Source organism: Mizuhopecten yessoensis, unplaced genomic scaffold (genome assembly GCF_002113885.1).
Source record: "Mizuhopecten yessoensis strain PY_sf001 unplaced genomic scaffold, ASM211388v2 scaffold8131, whole genome shotgun sequence".
Lineage (NCBI taxonomy): Eukaryota > Metazoa > Mollusca > Bivalvia > Pectinida > Pectinidae > Mizuhopecten > Mizuhopecten yessoensis.
In genome coordinates, this window is record NW_018407394.1 from 279,332 (window position 1) to 297,461 (window position 18,130).

The window sequence follows — 18,130 nt, forward strand, 5'->3', positions numbered from 1 at the left end:
GGTAAATAATGAATACTCCGAATGGAATGGCTACTGGGTTCCACAAGGATCAGTACTTGGTCCCTTTGTTTGCTATATTTGTAAATGATCTACCTGAAACAGTTTGTTCCGATATGTATTTGTTGCTGACGACACGAAAATCTTTAAGATAATCACCAAACTAGAGGATAAGGATTCGCTACAGGAAGATTAGGATGTAATGGAAAAATAGAGCGCCGAATGGTTAATTAAGATGCATCCTGGAAAATGTACATAGATTCTATATTCCTATTGGACGATCCACAGAACCGAAGAATGAAATGCCAAAATCATACAACATACAAGGAAAAAATCCTGGAAACATCGGTTAAGGAAAAGGACATAGGAGTTATCACCTTGTCACCTTGGTTTCCTGTTGAGCCAGGGGTTCGACAAGAAGGAATACTGTTCACATTTCTATACCAAACTTTCATCGATTCCCTTCTTTGCAGTTCAGAAAATAGTAAGCTTGGTGCTAAAGTCCGATGGTTATTTACTGGAAATCAGACGTTAGCCGACGACATATCCTTGATCACAACTTCCCAGCTTTCACTTCAAAAGCTTCTGAACATTTATTATGAATACAGTGGTGATTGGAAATTCGTATTCAATCACTTAAAGTGTAAAACCGTTGTTATTGGAAATTACGTCCCACGACCGCCTGATACTAGTTGGATGCTTGGTCCTGTCACTATTGAGACCACCTCCTCTCAAGTTCATCTAGGAACTATTGTAAGCTCTCAAATGTCTGACGCCGAACGCATCCAGGCTGCGTGTGACAAAGGGAGAACAACTCTACATTCTACCATATGTCTGTGTCCCTCAGCATGTGATATCAACCCTCTAGTAAAAATCAGTCTTTATAAGAAAGTGATACTGTCGTCAATTCTATATGGATGTGAGCACTGGGTTCAACTAGGTACTTCCGACCTCGCGAAACTTAGTACATTTGTAAGGTCATTCTTGGAGTTGATCGTCGTGCCAGGTCAGATATTGTTGAGTCTATACTTGGTTTGATTATCATTTCTGCAGCTATTGATAAGAGTAAGCTTGTTCTAGTGGAGCAGTCTCTCTTATCCATTCATTTCTTCATCTGCAAACGGATAATGTTAGAAGTGGTCGTTAAAGAGGGTTTGTTCTGGATATTGTGCGGATACTCTACAGATACAACCTGTCGTCTTATTTGGATGCACACTTTCGTAACTACACGTTCCCCTCTAAGCTTCAGTGGAAGGGAATAGTGAGAAATTCCATAATGGCTACAGAGGACCTGGCCTTAAAAGGTCGACTCAGAAACAACCGTGATTTTAATATATTTAGGAACTGTCACTCCTCCTACAACCCGTACATAATGTTGCGCACGGCAAAATCTAACACAGACATAGAAGCAATTTACTCATTGTGCAGATTATTTGCAAAGCCTTCTTCGGCAGGGCCACCTGACAAGAACATTTCCCAACATTGCTGCGACATCATATCCCACTATTGCTGTACTTGTGAGTACACCAGTGAACTGCGGGCTCATTTTCCTCAGATGACCCTGTGTAAGTTTGGATTCAATGTGTTCAATTCCATTGATCAACATGAAAATGTTACCTTTGTTCACAATTTATTAGGTGCGACTACAAACCCCCAGTTTCAGGATGATACAACACAAAAACTGTTTCTGATGATACAGCATACTTCGTCCTGCGCGTTTCGCGAACTCACGAGAATAGACTTTATCTCGCGTTCGCGAGTACACAGTTAACTACCGCGGCATTTTCTGTCCTTTATTGTAATTTGTTTTCTTGTACATAATTATCTCCTTTTTGTAGGAAATACAGTTTGATGATCCTGCCACTCTTCAGGTGCCTGGAGAGGACACAGTAACAATTCGCAGGAGCAGTATGGTCATCGTACAAATCTACATGTGTATATGTAGGCAAACTGGAAAGCGTATAACATGATAACTGTAACTTTGACTAACTTAAACTTGATATATTGTGGGGTTTTTTAATCAATCTGATGAAAAGTATAGAGTATGTTGCCATTTGTCAATGGAAGAAAAATATTTGTTACGTTGCTAGTCTATACCAAAAAGAAAATACTTATGACATATTAAATTCCGTGTTCCATTTTGAAATAACACCCAGAAATATATTTACTTAATATAACCCAAGTGAGGTTGTGACACTAATTAGGAAATAACACAATTCTGTGTTTTTTGGAGTACAGTACTGCNCCCCCCCCCAGATATTGCCAACTCAACCTTCTGAAAATACTGATTAGGTGTATACCTACATAATCTAAATATCATTTACATGTGATATAATAATAATAATAAAATAACAATAAATAATAATAAAACAATTTTATTCCAGTGTCACATATTGATCTACATATAAAACAGATAAAATGTACATAAAATTAGATCAATAACCAGCCAAAGTTAATCGACTTATGAGACACTAAAAAGGCAGTGAATATACCTTAAAAAGCTCAATATTTGTCAGCTTACTTTAGCTTATTATACCTTATAACCACACATTCCTGTCAAAGCTAGTTTGACTTATGATACTTGAAAAGGCAATATTATATTAACCTTGGAATAAGTTTCACCAGAAATTTGTCAGCTTATTATATCATATAGTTTTAAGTTATTTCCACATATATTGTTGTCAAAGTAAATTATTACTTATGAGAGTCAAAAATGCAATAAAATACAAAAGAACAAGTGTCATCGTAGTTTGAGAGAACAATACTTATAACAACTATCCATAAGTTATTTTAGCACATTGATGTCCAAGTCAATGTAGACTTCTGCAACTCCAAACGACAATAATTTATCTTAAAATAATATAAGTATCACCAAATTTAAAAAGACCAATATTTTTGTCAGCTTACTCTTCCGTCTTTGCGTATTGCCGAGTAATCTTCTCTTGGGAGCAGGTATTGATTGGTACGTCACTTGTTTGTGAGAATAACATCATCAAATTTTGAGAAAAATGACGTAATTTTCTCACACAGACCAATGANGACAATAATTTATCTTAAAATAATATAAGTATCACCAAATTTAAAAGGACCAATATTTTTGTCAGCTTATTATATATATAGCTTATCCTAAGATATTATAACACTGTTACACATTGGTGTCAAAGTAAAAGATATTATAACTGTTACATATTGGTGTCAAAGTAAATTTGACTTTAGAGACTCCAAAAAGGCAATAATATACATTAAATATAAAAGAGCCACCACATTTAAAGAGGCCAATTATATAGATATAAATATTTGTTGCTAATTATAAGGTATTTCATTACCTATTCCTGTACTACCAACTTTAGCGAGAAAACCGCTTTGGTACTTTATCGGATGATATATCATTATGTACTGGTAAAATGTCACATATATTATGCTCATTACTTAGATTACTGCATGTATAGTTTTCTACCTAAACGCGTTAAAAAATAAATTGACCTATATTTGGCTGGAGTACACCATTTTCCATTATGTTAAGGAATTTTTGGTCACTATGATGAAAACGAATTAAACGGGTGAATTTTATTATTTGTTTTATTTAAGTCTGTGGTTTTCATGTAGAAAAAAAACACATTTGACCAGAGACGTATATATACGTCTCTGATTTGACCACGGACTTAGATAATCTAATTCCGTGATTTGACATAGTTTTCTTATTTTCATTTTAGAACTGTTAGGGGATTTGAAATAAATAGATTAATTAAAAAACAAAGAATGATAACTACTTTAAATATATGTAAGTGGGGATGTTGTACTGACTGAATTAAAACCACTTAAGTACATTTTTTTTATTGAAATAAAAACGTAATGTTATGATTTTTGAGTTCCATATCAATGTGTCTATGAACAAATAAGAAATATGGAGTTTATTACTTAGTTTAGACTATTCAGGGAGAAATATTTATTTTGTTGATTGATATTATCCGAATGTTGCTCCGGTTCCTGTTATTATATTTCTAGAATTCAAGCGCTTTGTTGACAGCGCCAAGTTTATTCTGGGAATATTGCCGCCAAATTTGTGTGTTGTAATGAAATTCTGATTTTTTTTTAACTTTTCCTGGAGTCTTTAGGAGGCTTACAGCCGCTGTAGACAGGGTAAACGATGCTTAATAATTTGATGCTCAGTTGTGATATGTATGGCATAATTTATTTTCCTGACACATCAATAAAAATGCACGCGGTTGCCCACTTTCATCGCTTGATGAAAAACGTCAGTGGGAATGCTATGCAAATAACATCAGCTGGCTCTGTTTTTACGATTTTACTATATGTCGTTGTTATACGGGTAGAGATGGTTTGATATAAGTTATTTCAATTAGTATTTACATTTTGTATTACTGTTAACGTGCATTTTACCGCGATGTACGTGGTATTTGGGACTGACGATTACGCTGTCAGAAAAAGTTGACAGATGTCTTTGTTACTCCGATCGGGGAGATGGTGTAGCAGGTGTACTCGAATTGTATCTTAAAATGTTACTCTTTGAGCTCACAATGCGCAGGTTATTTTGAAATTATATTTTGCAGGGTGTCGATCCCTTTTTTAATAATGCCATTTATCAGTGCTGACAGAATTTTATTGTTTGAACAATACTTTCTTGTTTACAAACTCCCATATCATTTTGTATTGGTGGGGTTAGGGTGTGACATGTGACAAAAGCATTAAATTGTATCTCTCCAAAATGCCAAAAATGAACGCATGTTTTGACAATATTCTCATAAAACATTGTAGGTTATTATTAAATCTGCATATACAATCAAAAGGAATTTCTAAAGGGTGCATCATAGCAGAGCACTATAAGTACTCAACTACAGATACCAGCCCAGGTTTGATTCAGTTGTGCCCATGCCAAAACTTAGTCAGTGGAACATTTCACTTTTAACTAGTTCTAGTTCTACCATATAGTGACCACCTTCAACTAGTTGAAGATTTTGTCACGATTAAACTAATNCAAACTAAGAAATCGCCCTTGTATTGTCAAATACAGTGTTAACTAAACATTTTGATTATTTAATTGCGACCAGACATCCCTTAATTATTGTGTGCCCTCACACCAGGTAGCTAGGGTAGGATACGATGTCGCAGGAGGGATCGTCCGCCCAGCCATTGTGAGTGACGTGTTAGCATTCATGTCAAAGTCCAAAAATCCACAGGTGTCCCAATTAGCGATGGGTAATTTTGAAAGTTTCGACTATGTTTGGTAGGTATCAGGACACAAGCTAGGTAGTCTAACTTTTGTGTCACAAATGAAACGTGTACTGACTGTTTAGGGGCCTACACAATGGCCTCTGCTTCGCAATAACGATAATAATTATCAGGAAATGAAGAAAGTTTAATGATCAATTAACATTGAATTAAATAATATACTATCATTTTACCCATTTATAAATGTGCCATTGTTCTATGCCAGGCCGTCGTTGTTACGTATCACCTTACATTGGATATATAGAGGTATACTCCGGTGAAGAAAATATGTCGGGTATATGTTTGTGACTTGATTTACACTTTGCCGAAATTTTTGCCGATAGTTCGAACTCGCGCTTAATTTCTGAAGCATAATTTTGTATAATCCGAACAGGTTCATCAATATTTATTTAATTTTGTTCGAACTGACCGAAGGTTTACCGTATTCATAATTGTCTATTGAGCAATAGTTGCACCTATGGTATAAATATATATCCAACCAAAGATATGCATGCTTAATAAAGATGTTTTATACGTATTACTTTGTATGATTGAGTTTCTCAAAATGTTATGTTTAAACTTGCTACTTTCAGATTTGGCATGTAACATTGGGAGGAGATGGAAAAGGAAAAGTGGATTTCCTGTCTAACTTGAAGCGTCACACAAAGGCTGTCAATGTGTGCCGATTTTCTCCAGACGGTATACTGTCACATGTAGTTGTACCAAGCTATTTACTGTATTTATTCAGCAATAGGCAAATGCCTGCTAATCAGCCCATCCATGTCTTATTCAGTTCAGTAGAAATGCAAACCAACGCTATTTCACTGTCCTGCATTAAGCTCAATGCCTACTTTGAGTCCGAGTTTATGTGCTAGCCCACAGGGCTCAGTGCATGTCAATCTCTATCAGGTTAATGCAGAAATAATTTCTCTTTTATAAGAGTTCTTGATAAGTTTACATTTCAAGTGATATTTTTGAAACATGTCCAGAAAAACTCATTTTAATGTCAATGGTGATCTGATTATACAACTTAGGCAAGTTTTACCTATCTCATAGAATGGGAAAACAAATTTAGGATTCTTTTGTCAGATTCATTCATCTGTGCTAATAATGACCTGTGAAGTTTTAAAACCTGAAAGCATATGGTAACCAGTAAAATACAAATTATAGCAATGTAGTTCAATGTGCACAACAATAATGACAGTTACGGAATCACTATTTCACTTAAAGTATAATGAATTTGAACACGCATGTTGTATCTTAGACCTATAATTAGTCCAAAATGATTTTTGACAGAATGTGGTATCGGTGTTTATCCACCTTTTTCATTCTTATCAGCAGTAATTCATTCTATCAATAATTAATGAATTTTCAAAACTTCAATGAGTTATTTGAATCGTGAATAACAGTATTTAAAACATTTTTAGGTCTGGAAATTAATTTTCAAAACCATTAGTCAGTTAGACTAGTAGTTTTCAATTTTACTATAGTCCATGTGCAAATTCCAGAAACCAAATATTTTTCAACGAGAGAAGTAATATCAAATTTTGACTTGTCAATCCGGCTAGTGTTTTTTAGAACCACTATTCCATCCGGACATTTCACTAGCTTAGACTATCAGGCAACCCTTATATCCTAGCCCTGATTTTATACATGAAGACACGCTCTTCCATGTACTGGTATTAGATGTACATATTTAATGGGACAGGATATTCACATTTCTTATGTATCTCAGTATTGATTCAGTGTCTGTTTTCTATTCAGGTGAGATGCTGGCATCTGCTGGAGATGGTAAGATATTAGATTATCAGACTTATTGCTTTGATTAAAATGTATACAGTAGATTCCACTTGATCAACTTTAATGGGAAAACTCATATTACGATTAATTGCATTAAATATTCTCACACTGTGATTGCTTTTGACTGTTTTTGTATTAAATTAAGCAGGAAACCTGCATGGCACCCCAATTATTGTACTTTTTCTCACATTTCTATGTGTTACCAAATTAATCTCACCAACTTTTGATGTCTTGAAAGTAACACATTACATGGGCAGCTACATGGGCAGCTCTTGCTAGTGTAGTCGGGGCATCTCGAGTGTACTCACTGTTTTTACCCATTATCAATTACTTAAAGATAATGGGATGATGTTAGGTAGTCACACAAGTGAAGATGGAAAGCCCTGTATTTCTGGCAAATTACGATCAACCTGTCAGATGTAAATGTAGAAAATTGTGATGAAAACTGAAGCAAAACCTATTGTACCATGTTACTGTGGCTGAACATTTGTACGATACAGGAGATATGATTGTAACTTGATAAATATACAGTACAGTTCTAGAAAGAAGGTATTTTTGGAAATGTTTCTATTTTGTTAATTTGCCCATTTTTTCCCACAGAAGTTGCAATTATCATTTTAAAGTATAGTCCAGCATTTCAAAATACTGTGTCGAAATTAAACCCAAATGAAATTTTGATTAAACATTTTTTTTTTTATAAATGTTTTTGTCACACTTGGCAAATTATGTCTTAAAAGTTCTACTTTTTTAATGACATGTTGTACAAAAGTTATACTATTTTAATAAAATGTTGTTCTTGCCAGATTCTGTGATAATATTCTGGAAGCTGAGTGACCAGTCCACTCCGGCCAACAGCATCTTCCAGGAGGAAGAGGAGGATAACAAGGAGAATTGGGTCACCCATAAGGTTCTAAGGTAACCGTAAAGTTTCTCGGCTAATCTGCAGTAACAGCAAAACTCCTTGTGTATCACTTTCTCGTATGACCGACAATGTTCTATAGTAACAACGAGTTTTCTTTGGTAACCCAAAAGGTTCTTGGGTGATCCTTAAAGTTTTTGGGTTACCCATAGGGTTTTGGGACAATCTATAATATTGTAGGATCATTCTTAATGTAAACAGGTAATTCACTTAATTTTTAGTTCCTTGGGTCATCAATAAGTATTTTGAATGATCCATAGTGTTATTAGAAAATAATTAGTATTTTGAATGATCCATAGTGTTATTAGAAAATTGATTGTGATCATGATCAATCACTTTCTCAGGTGATCCACAATATACTTTAATAGGTCTTGATCTAGGAATTTGATGTTTGTTATCAAGGTCAACAGAAAATAAACTTTGAACAATATAAACTTGAGGATTCAGATTAAAGGAAAAATTCAGAGTATTGAATATAATGTTAGAGATTATGCAAAGCATGTTTGATGCATATAGGTATTTCATTAATGTATTTCTGAGTTATCTGTTTTATCACAATATATCCTCAAGGTAAATAAAAGATTAGACAGAAAATTATTGCATGAACAAATGATTTGCTAAGTGTTTGTAATTGATTCCATCCTAGCAAATTTGATTTGGAAATGATTAATCTACAGGGGTCACCTTGAGGATATCTACGATCTGAGCTGGTCATCAGATGGCAAGTACATGATCTCTGGATCAGTGGACAACAGTGCTATTCTCTGGGATCTTGTTAAAGGTGAGCATGTGACATTGAAGCGACCTTTTCATAGCATCAATATTAAGGAGGTAGTAACAGGTAGATTATGAATTTTCAATATTTCTAATAAGGGCTGTCGCAATATATCGGAAAACAGGTATATCGCAATACACGGGTATATCATATCATACCACATTACAGAGATGAAATATTGCTGTATCGCAGTATTTTTCAAAAGCATGTTTTTATGTATCTGCTTGGTGTTTAAACTTTGCAAATTACTACAAATATTCTAACAGATATGCCGATAAGTTTAAAGCAGGCTTTTAATGGTTCAAATTTTGTAATCGATTGTTGGTCTGACAAAAATCTTAAATCTATGTAATCCATATTATATATGATTGAGTTTGATAACATTCTGACAACAACTTATAATAAAATCCAGCACATCTTCCCTATGACAATATATCGGGATACATATCGCAATATATTCATTCTGTATTGCAATGTGTTGTGATACACTTTTGGCGTATTGCTCTATTTCTTATATTATTGAATAAGATAAGAAAATTCTTGAATACAAACAGATTTCACTCTAGAACTTCAACATATTTGAAAATATATATTGAGTTTCTTTAGTAATCTTGTGCTTCAAATTTGACAATGTTCCTACAATGTCTTGGTTAAAAACTAATGTTCCCATCCTGTGCCTTCTATAAAGGAACACGTGCTACAAATATATAGATATGGCCTTAAAGAAACCTGATGTGTACATATATTTTTTAAATGTAGACTAGCATCACATGACTGTGATATTTGTGACAAACTCTGAATACTTTGTTAAATGTATAATATTCTTTTTTAACATTTAAATACTTCAATGCTTAAGTCATAGTAAAGAAAAAAACTCTACATTTGTGCAGTCTTAAATTTTGACCATTCAATTCTATTTTCCAGACCAGAAGCTAGCGTTGTTTAATGAACACAAGAGTTTTGTGCAGGGTGTAGCCTTTGACCCCAAGAATGAATTTGTGGCAACTATGTGTACTGACAGGTATGGACACTGATGGAAGGGAAGTGTTGTATGCAATGTATAGTTCCCCATTTATGGGCAAGTTTTAGTATAAAAATGGACCAAGGGCTGTATACTCTGGGATGTGATGCACCATCCTAAAAGTTTTTTGCTGGTAAAATTGAGGAATGTGCAGGTGATGGAGCATAACAATATGCCACAGACAACATTGTACACAACAAAGAGCCATAATTGTGTAAAAAGTGTGGCTCAAACCTAATTTCAGTAAGCAACATTCTGCCATCTTAAGCACATGGAAAACAAAAATTGGTTACAAGTGGCATGGCTTATGAGCTATGCCCTGGACAATGGTGTATGGAGGGATTGGGGGCAAACCTGTAACAGTGTTCCCAGAAACCCCCAAATAAGAGTATTCCACCCATAAAACAGTTGGTTGTACCCACAGTTTGATAGGATTGTCCTATGTAACTAAGTACCAAGGGGTACAGAATCTTGAAAATGTATCAAATATACCCCAAATCTTAAGTTCAGCAGGAACACTGTGTAGTCCTTAAAGTAGAAGCTTCAAGAAAGGCATTTAATCTGTTTGTTTCTTTGGTTATTCATAACATAGTGACTAATAGATTTTGGAAAGAACCACCAAGGTAATCTCAAATGCCTGTTATGTTTCATAACTTTTATCAGTAAACTACGGAGCAAATGTTTTTGAGGAATTCAGGTTTAATGAAATTCTTTCAAAATCGTTATTATACTCATGTTAGTTTGCATTATAATATGTATATCGAAAAAAAACCGAATTTGTATTAATTACTGAACCTTATCTGCAAACTAGCGAGAGGTAGAAACATTTTACTAGCTCCGAGCAAAGATGTAGCATTAGGCGAGTCGGGTTGGTAGAATAAGGAATCTGTTATGGCATCAATGATGGACATGAAACACTACTATAAAAATATTAACTATGCTAGCACTGTACAATGATATTGTACTGTGACATGGGTCTGGTGGACAGGAAAACAACTGTTTTACCAACTGTTATAGTGTTTCATGTCTACCATTGATGCTAAAATGTCCAGTACTTCCTCCCATTATATTACAAAAAAGATGCTTACGAACTGATAATAAAAATTGTCACTGTCATACCCTGCCATATTAGGCATCACATGATAATGATACCACAGTTATACTTTTGCTGCAAGACAATTTCTGATGGGAAATAGCATTGAAATTAAAAAGCAAATTTACTGCACTGTTGCACTAAACATCAGTTTACTCCAGAATTTTTCATAATTTTCAGATCTTGTCGTGTGTACAGTGTGGCCAGCAAGAACTGTGTACACAATATCTCCAAGATGAGCCTTCCTCTTCCAAAACCTCCGAAAGAGGATGACACAGACCTCAAAACTGATGTTAAACCAGATAAACCCAAGAGTTTTAGGATGTTTCATGACGATACTATGCGATCTTTCTTCCGAAGACTAACATTTTCTCCCGATGGTGAGATTCTGATTACGCCCGCAGGTTGTATGGAGATCGGAGATAAGGTTATCAACTCTACATATCTATTTTCTAGGCACAACTTAAACAAGTAAGTAAATTGTATTCCATGAAAATTGTACTCAGTCAATCTTCTACTCATTACTGGATAAATCTTAATTTGCCTTCTGTGTATTTTGACCTTCACCTGTTTCTGTACGTAGTATGATGTTAAAAAGTCTTTGCTGTCCTGATCTCATTGTGGAAGTTTAAACTTAAGCAAACATTTCCAGGCATACAGCATTCAAAACCAGATTTAAAAGTGAAGGACATTGAATGTGTGTTTCTGTGTTCAGTAAGAACACTTGTATAAACTGGAGTGTTTCCTGTATATCCATGTTCAATAATTACTCGCAGGTCTAAATAAGAATGTTCATTTCAGGCCAGCTGTCTATCTACCCAGTCCCAAAAAAGCCACAATATGTGCCAGGTGTTGCCCTCTGCTGTACCAACTTCGCAAAATACACCGGAATGGAACAACAGGTACAAATAAATTATGTCTGGGATATATTCTTGAACTTTATACTAGTTGATCAGGCAACCATGTTGCATCTGATATTTGTGTCATGTCGTATATAAGGTACAACCTTGTACAAATATCATCGGTTTGTATTTCTTTTGTGATGTCTTAATAATATGAGCAAAGGCTACTTACAACATACAGGACATCATTGACAATCAGATGGTATGCCAAATAAACAGTTTTATTTAGCTGTTTAGGAGTTATATGATAAATAAAAGGCTGAATTTTTAATTTCACACATATTTTATGAAAATCTTTTTGAAGTGATCATAGTATGATTTATATATCCTATAAATGCTGAAATCAAACTTGTTAAACCTCGTATGAAATGGAACTCGTATATATATATGTAGATTGTACGTCATACTTAAATTGAAATATCAATTGATGTTCAGTATGAATTATCTTTGTTGTGTTATTTCTACAGGATTATGTATATCCACCTCAAAATGAAGACTATAAATTACTACTAGTGCCCCTCTTTTCCTATTAACATGAAGGAATTGTTTCTTTGTAGAGAGATTTTATAACATTTGTATTGTAATCATGTAAAAAAAAAAACATTCTAGTGTGCGGAATTATTTATATCCACCTTAAAATGTAAACTATAACTTACTACTAGTAACCCCTCTTTTTTTCAAACATTAAGAACACTTATTTGTATTTGTAGAGAGATTTCATAGCGTCTGTATTAAAATTCACTAAATGATTAAATTTTCTTTTCCAGATCATACGAATAACAATTTAAAAGAATGGGAAAAATATACAACTTTATTCTGGTAAGTAATTAACCAAAGTTTCTTATCTGATCCAAGATATCTACTAGTTGTATTACTTTGGTGTGTTGTATGCTTTCTTGGAAAGCAATGAGATGTCTTATTCTGGTCAGTGTCAATGTATGTGATGGTCAAGTTAGACGTAGGTTTTGTGAAGTGACCTTATTCCTGGTGGCTGAATTGCAAACTGTTTAAGGATCCTCTTACCACTGCTGAAAACTGCAACTTAACACTGGAAACTGTTTTATTGGCAGGATTAAGGCTTTGATCAATCATTTCTAAAAAGAGAACCATACATTGCAGGACTTTTATATGAGAAATAATAAAAATGAAATAAACAAAATAGAACCAACAGCAGTGTTGTAAGAGCAAAAATTGAACTGGGCTAGACAGAGATTCAAACCCTGTACTTCAAATTGTTATACCATTGCTCTAATTGATTGAGCTACCAGCTTGTCATCGGATGTATCCTAGCCCAACTGTGCTGCAGTTATATCCAAGCGGAAGTTAAGGGGGTTATTGTTTATAGGAAAACCTACAGTGCAGTGAGACAAGGACCCTTAATCGACTAGGTACCTTAGCTTTATTGTGGATGACTTAAAATATCAAAAAACACAATTTGATTGGACAGTGAGCTTCATTTCCTGTAGCTGTAAATTGTTTAATAATGTAGGAGTTTTTAACTAATGGAAATGTTTGCTTGCCATCATAATGTTAAATATAAATTGTTGAGCTTGTTTATAGTACATTGAGTTACATAACATAAACTCCATTTAAACTCATTGATACCATGAATGTGTTTGTCGACAGTCTGCCCTACAGGATAGTGTTTGCTGTAGGGACGGAGGACTCTATCCTACTATACGACACACAACAATTGACACCGTTCGGCTACATCAGCAATATACATTATCACCAACTCAGCGACCTCGCCTGGTAAGTTCAATTTTGGATTGGAAACAAATTGAAATGGACCATGTTTCTGGTAGTTTTTGGGAATGATGCCAGGTTTTGTTTTTGAGTTTCGAAGACAGGTTTTGTTTTTAAGTTTCGATGACAGGTTATGTTTTGGCATCATTGATCGTTTATGTAGTATCTGATTAGTTCCTCAATAAGATAGATGGGACATTTGTGTCAGAGTTACAATCTGGATTTTAATTTTAGATCGTGTCAGTATGATGTTGGTGTTAATGTATAGAGACATCAAAGCTGAGGTTGATTTTACACCAGTAATGATATAGATCTTTAAACAATACATTGATGGCATTACTATGAACATGGTGTTCATATTGCTTGCATACATTTTTGTTTTACATGGTAAATATTGTATGTAACAGGGCTGCAGCTGATGCCAATTTTCTAAAAGAAATGATGTCACTGTCTTTGGTATTGGATGTTTTTCTCATTCACTTTTAATTGTACAAGATCCTGCAATAATATAAAGTCATTGTTTTGTGTTCCTGTTTCCAGGCTGACTCATGATCAGTCAGCTTCAGATTTGTTTTCACACGTGTAACACTAGAAAACTGTTTTACATATGTGTAAAGAGTCCACATGCTTTCTAATGGATTTATTTGCTTTGCTTGTTCATAGATTTGAAAGTAAAATTATGTATATGAAAATAATCAAGAGGGAATAATTTGAACAAAATATAATTTTATTTTCCTTTCCTACCCTATTTCATTCTTAGGGTAGAAACAGAAACTACAACTGTAGTTAATTGTTTGGTTTAAGAAGGATTTTTGTTACTGTTTAAGGTCACCAGATGGCCGATTCCTGTTTGTAAGTTCTACAGACGGCTACTGTACCATGGTTGTATTTGATGAGGGAGAGATTGGAGAAGTGTACGTACCGGAGGAAGTGTCTGATCCGTCTGACAGCACAGGGGTAGACGTTAAAGACGAGAAACGATCACAACCAAGTCCTGCTCCGTCCTCAAATAGTTCTAGAGTGAGTAGGGACTGTTATCCACCTCTACGTAATGCATGTGAAATGTGTCAATTTGACAGACTGAGATTATTTAAATATTGTAAGCATTCCCTTATCCTGTGAGATATGCTGAAGGCTGTATGCTGTCTTACCATGATATCAAAAACAAAGCCAAAGTCAGTATAAATCGGTGATCAAAACATTCACTATCAACAGTGTGTTTACAAAATAATTCCTATGAGAAAATATATCAATACTGTAGCCCGCTATTGACATTCTTCAACTAGATCATTACATTATGTGAAGACTGAAATCAAATTACATAAATATAATTAGGTATTCATATTATTCGTTAATACATTTGTCACAATATGGAATTCAATAAGTTTATGATAACAGTTTTAATATTTTCTATCGAATGACACTTACTTAGCATTTAATAAGTGTTGTAATTTTGTAAAGGCTAGGAAAATCTCTATATATTTATGATTATCTACTACTAATTTTTGTGTTATCACACCGATGTATGCAATCCTTGATAATCCAGGGATTACACCCACTTTTGCTCTCTGCACCCCTGGAATATGTCATAGCAAAATTGAAGGCACACAGCTAGCTATTTGATTGGTCTCACTTAAAACTATCTGAATCGCTAGGTTGATACCTGTCCTTTAAGGATTACAGAGGAGTGACACCTGACTTCAGAGTCAGTCAATTTTACCATAAGACTACCACAAGATACTTTCGATGTACTTTAAAGGATCAAACTAGTCTTCCTGTCTCATTCATAATTATATATATATATAAGGTGGCACTCATTGAGCCTTCCATTTTCTATTTTTTCTCATGCCTGGTACTGAGAATGTATATGAGCGTAACCCCTGGAGTATCAAGTATGGTTGCATGTTAGCATTTTAGAAATGCTTCTTATATCATTAAATGCTTTTTAAGATTTTGCAATTTTGCTCTATTTTCTTTAGTTTCATTACCAGTGTCAAGATTTAACATGAAGACGTGTACATATTTTGACATTTGTTATTTCTATATATTAGAGTGAAGACCCAATGATCATGGAGACGGATTCCTGTAGCAATGATCTTAAACTTATTCTGGAAACGTCAAATGATGATCTGCCAAAAGACTGTGTCGATGAGGAGAAATTGAACTCCGATGTGGTGGCATCACAAACTGTTGAGAAAGTTTTGCCTAGTGCTCCTACCAGCCAGCCTGACATGGATAAAGACAAACCGAAGCCCTCTATAGCAGGCCTCAACATCCGTTCCTCCTCTGGACGACGGATACAACTCACCACTCTCTCACTTAACAAACCCAAGTGACGAAGAAATCTTGTTATAGGGATGACAAACTCAACAGAAAATTCTTTTCAGTCAGAATGTTTCCAAATATATTCAAAGTTCACAATGAAATTTTCTTGTGTCTTAACTCTGAAGGCAAAAAGTATGAAATTATTGACAACAACCACGTTTTCAAAACAATTGAAGAATGATTGAGTTGATGAGGCCATATAGGACGAGTTTTTATATGGCATGCACAGTAAATAAAATAACCAGATATTTCCTTGTATTACTTAGCAATTGGGGAGTATTTTCTCATTCAGCAAATCTTTTCACTCCTTCCAAAAAGCACTTTTACATTGTGAAAAATATTGAAGGCTATATTCGTTAAATTAATGTATTGTTAGGGATGTCTTACGGTAAAATATTACACTATATATAAAACATTTCTCAAAAGAATTGATAGGATATAGATTACTCAAATAAATGTTGTTTTGAATAGCAAATTATAAAACCCGACCAGGCATCTGAAATTTTGCTACCACTAGCCCTCAACCACTGGGTCGCGGGTTCGAGGCCTACATGTGGGGCAGTCGCCAGGTACTGGCCGTAGGTCGGTAGTTTTTCTCTGGGAACTCTGGCTTTCCTCCACCATCAAAACCTGGCATGTCCTTTAATGACCATAACTGTTAATAGGACGTAAAACACAAACAAACCTAACCTAGTCTGGAAAAAACTTATTTTGAAAACTAAAGTTATGATTATGATACTGATTGTTCATATTCTGCTTGAAAGAACCAAGATTTTATCAGTTCTAAGCTGGTGTAATTACCCTATTATCCCCCCTCCCGCTCTTACAAAGTAAAGGGGTATATAGCAGACTCTTCACTGGTTTTTCTGTGCATGCTTGCATCTTTTGATACCTTGTACGAACAATATCTTTTAAATAGCTTAACCTTTGAAATTCCCATATGAAACTTAACAGATATAGTTATCACAATCAGACAGTGTTGTGTAAAACTATGTCCATACACAAAAGATCAAGGTCAGGGGTCAAAGGTTAAATCATGTTAATGCTTGTCCAGCTCATGTTTTCTAAATTACTTCGTAAAATTTTCATATATGAACTTCACAGATATGTATTTCATGACCAGGTGCTGTGTCCTGAAAAATTTCCATGTGTCAAGGTTGGGGCAAGGGGTTTAAACAAACTTAAATATTTATAAACCTTGTTTTGGCCATATCATCTAGATATCTTGTTTGTACCCTCAAAGTAGCGATTCATCTTTAGTAATGCTTTTCTGGACTGTTAATCCTAATATCTTTCACATATATGTACATCTGTACATTACATATTAAAAGAGGGAAAGTGTCACATGGCATTCTTAAGTTCTTACTCCTATGGTCAAGGTCATGGCAAGGGGGTCAGTGAACAAATCAATTTAATTAAGTTAACACATACTTCTGAAAAGTATTTTCATAAGTGACTTTTGTATGAAGTTTGATAAAAATCTGTTTAAAATAACCCTGGTATGAAGTCGTAAGAGTGATGAAGGATTTTCAGTTCATATAGTGTTGTAATGGTGACGTTGAAATGTAGCATGCTCCCTAGTTTGATCAAATGTTCAGGAATATTTTTTTAGCCCGATGGTTGATGGATGTTCTTTGAATAGTAATAGTGACATTGAACTTTTCATTCTGAACGGCAAACTTGTTCAAGGTATGAAGTTTTATCAAAATCCATGAAGAAATCGGGTCACTGAATGGTGACAACATGACAACATTGTAATTCACCTACAAGCTTGTTGCACGGGGAAATTAAGGATGATGTCATGTTTATATGGTACACTGTGAAGTAAAGTTTTCCTTTTGGATTGCTGGTTTCAGGTTTAAAATGACATACATGTATTTATGTGTTACAGACTTACTATAAATATTTACAGCAATTCACTTTTGCCATAAGTGTATATTTTATATTTTTATATTTCTTCAGACATTTCGATTTTTTTAAAGCATGTAAAATGATACAATGTACAGATGTTAATGTAAGTGTAAAGTGCAAACAAGACAAGATTTAATATCTTCCATAAAAAAGTGCAATCCCAGATCTATTTCCTCGGTAATGATATATTCGAGACTCGAGGTCTTTTAAGACCTCCATGTTGTTTTCATACAACACTTTAACACCATTAATGTTTCACTGAATTTTCCCTGTAAATCTTTTCAGTTTTTCGCAGGTACTTAATTTCACAAACAAACAGTTATAGGTTTTATTCATGAGTACTTGAATTTGCAATTAAGAGGGTGCTATTTTAGAAATATTGATAGTAATTCTGCAAATTAATGTTTAGAGA

General features: G+C 34.4%; 1 protein-coding gene across 1 annotated transcript; it reads left to right on the top strand.

Moving 5' to 3' along the window:
• The first annotated feature begins 1,273 nt into the window (after positions 1 to 1,273).
• Positions 1,274 to 16,383, top strand: LOC110455088 (chromatin assembly factor 1 subunit B-like). The gene is made up of 13 exons (XM_021505028.1): positions 1,274 to 1,381; positions 1,836 to 1,916; positions 5,820 to 5,925; positions 6,991 to 7,017; positions 7,830 to 7,941; positions 8,623 to 8,726; positions 9,645 to 9,741; positions 11,015 to 11,305; positions 11,636 to 11,736; positions 12,504 to 12,555; positions 13,363 to 13,488; positions 14,310 to 14,502; positions 15,534 to 16,383. Exons 1-13 carry the CDS (start codon positions 1,274 to 1,276, stop codon positions 15,816 to 15,818), a joined length of 1,683 nt encoding a protein of 560 aa, XP_021360703.1. The 3' UTR covers positions 15,819 to 16,383.
• The last annotated feature ends 1,747 nt before the right edge of the window (positions 16,384 to 18,130 follow it).

Coding starts and splice junctions, on each gene's coding strand:
- LOC110455088 (XM_021505028.1), top strand. CDS start 1,274: ATGGCTACAGAGGACCTGGCCTTAAAAGGTCGACTCAGAAACAACCGT. Junction 1,917..5,819: donor GCAGGAGCAGTATGGTCATC/GTACAAATCTAC, acceptor TGCTACTTTCAG/ATTTGGCATGTAACATTGGG. Junction 14,503..15,533: donor CGTCCTCAAATAGTTCTAGA/GTGAGTAGGGAC, acceptor TCTATATATTAG/AGTGAAGACCCAATGATCAT.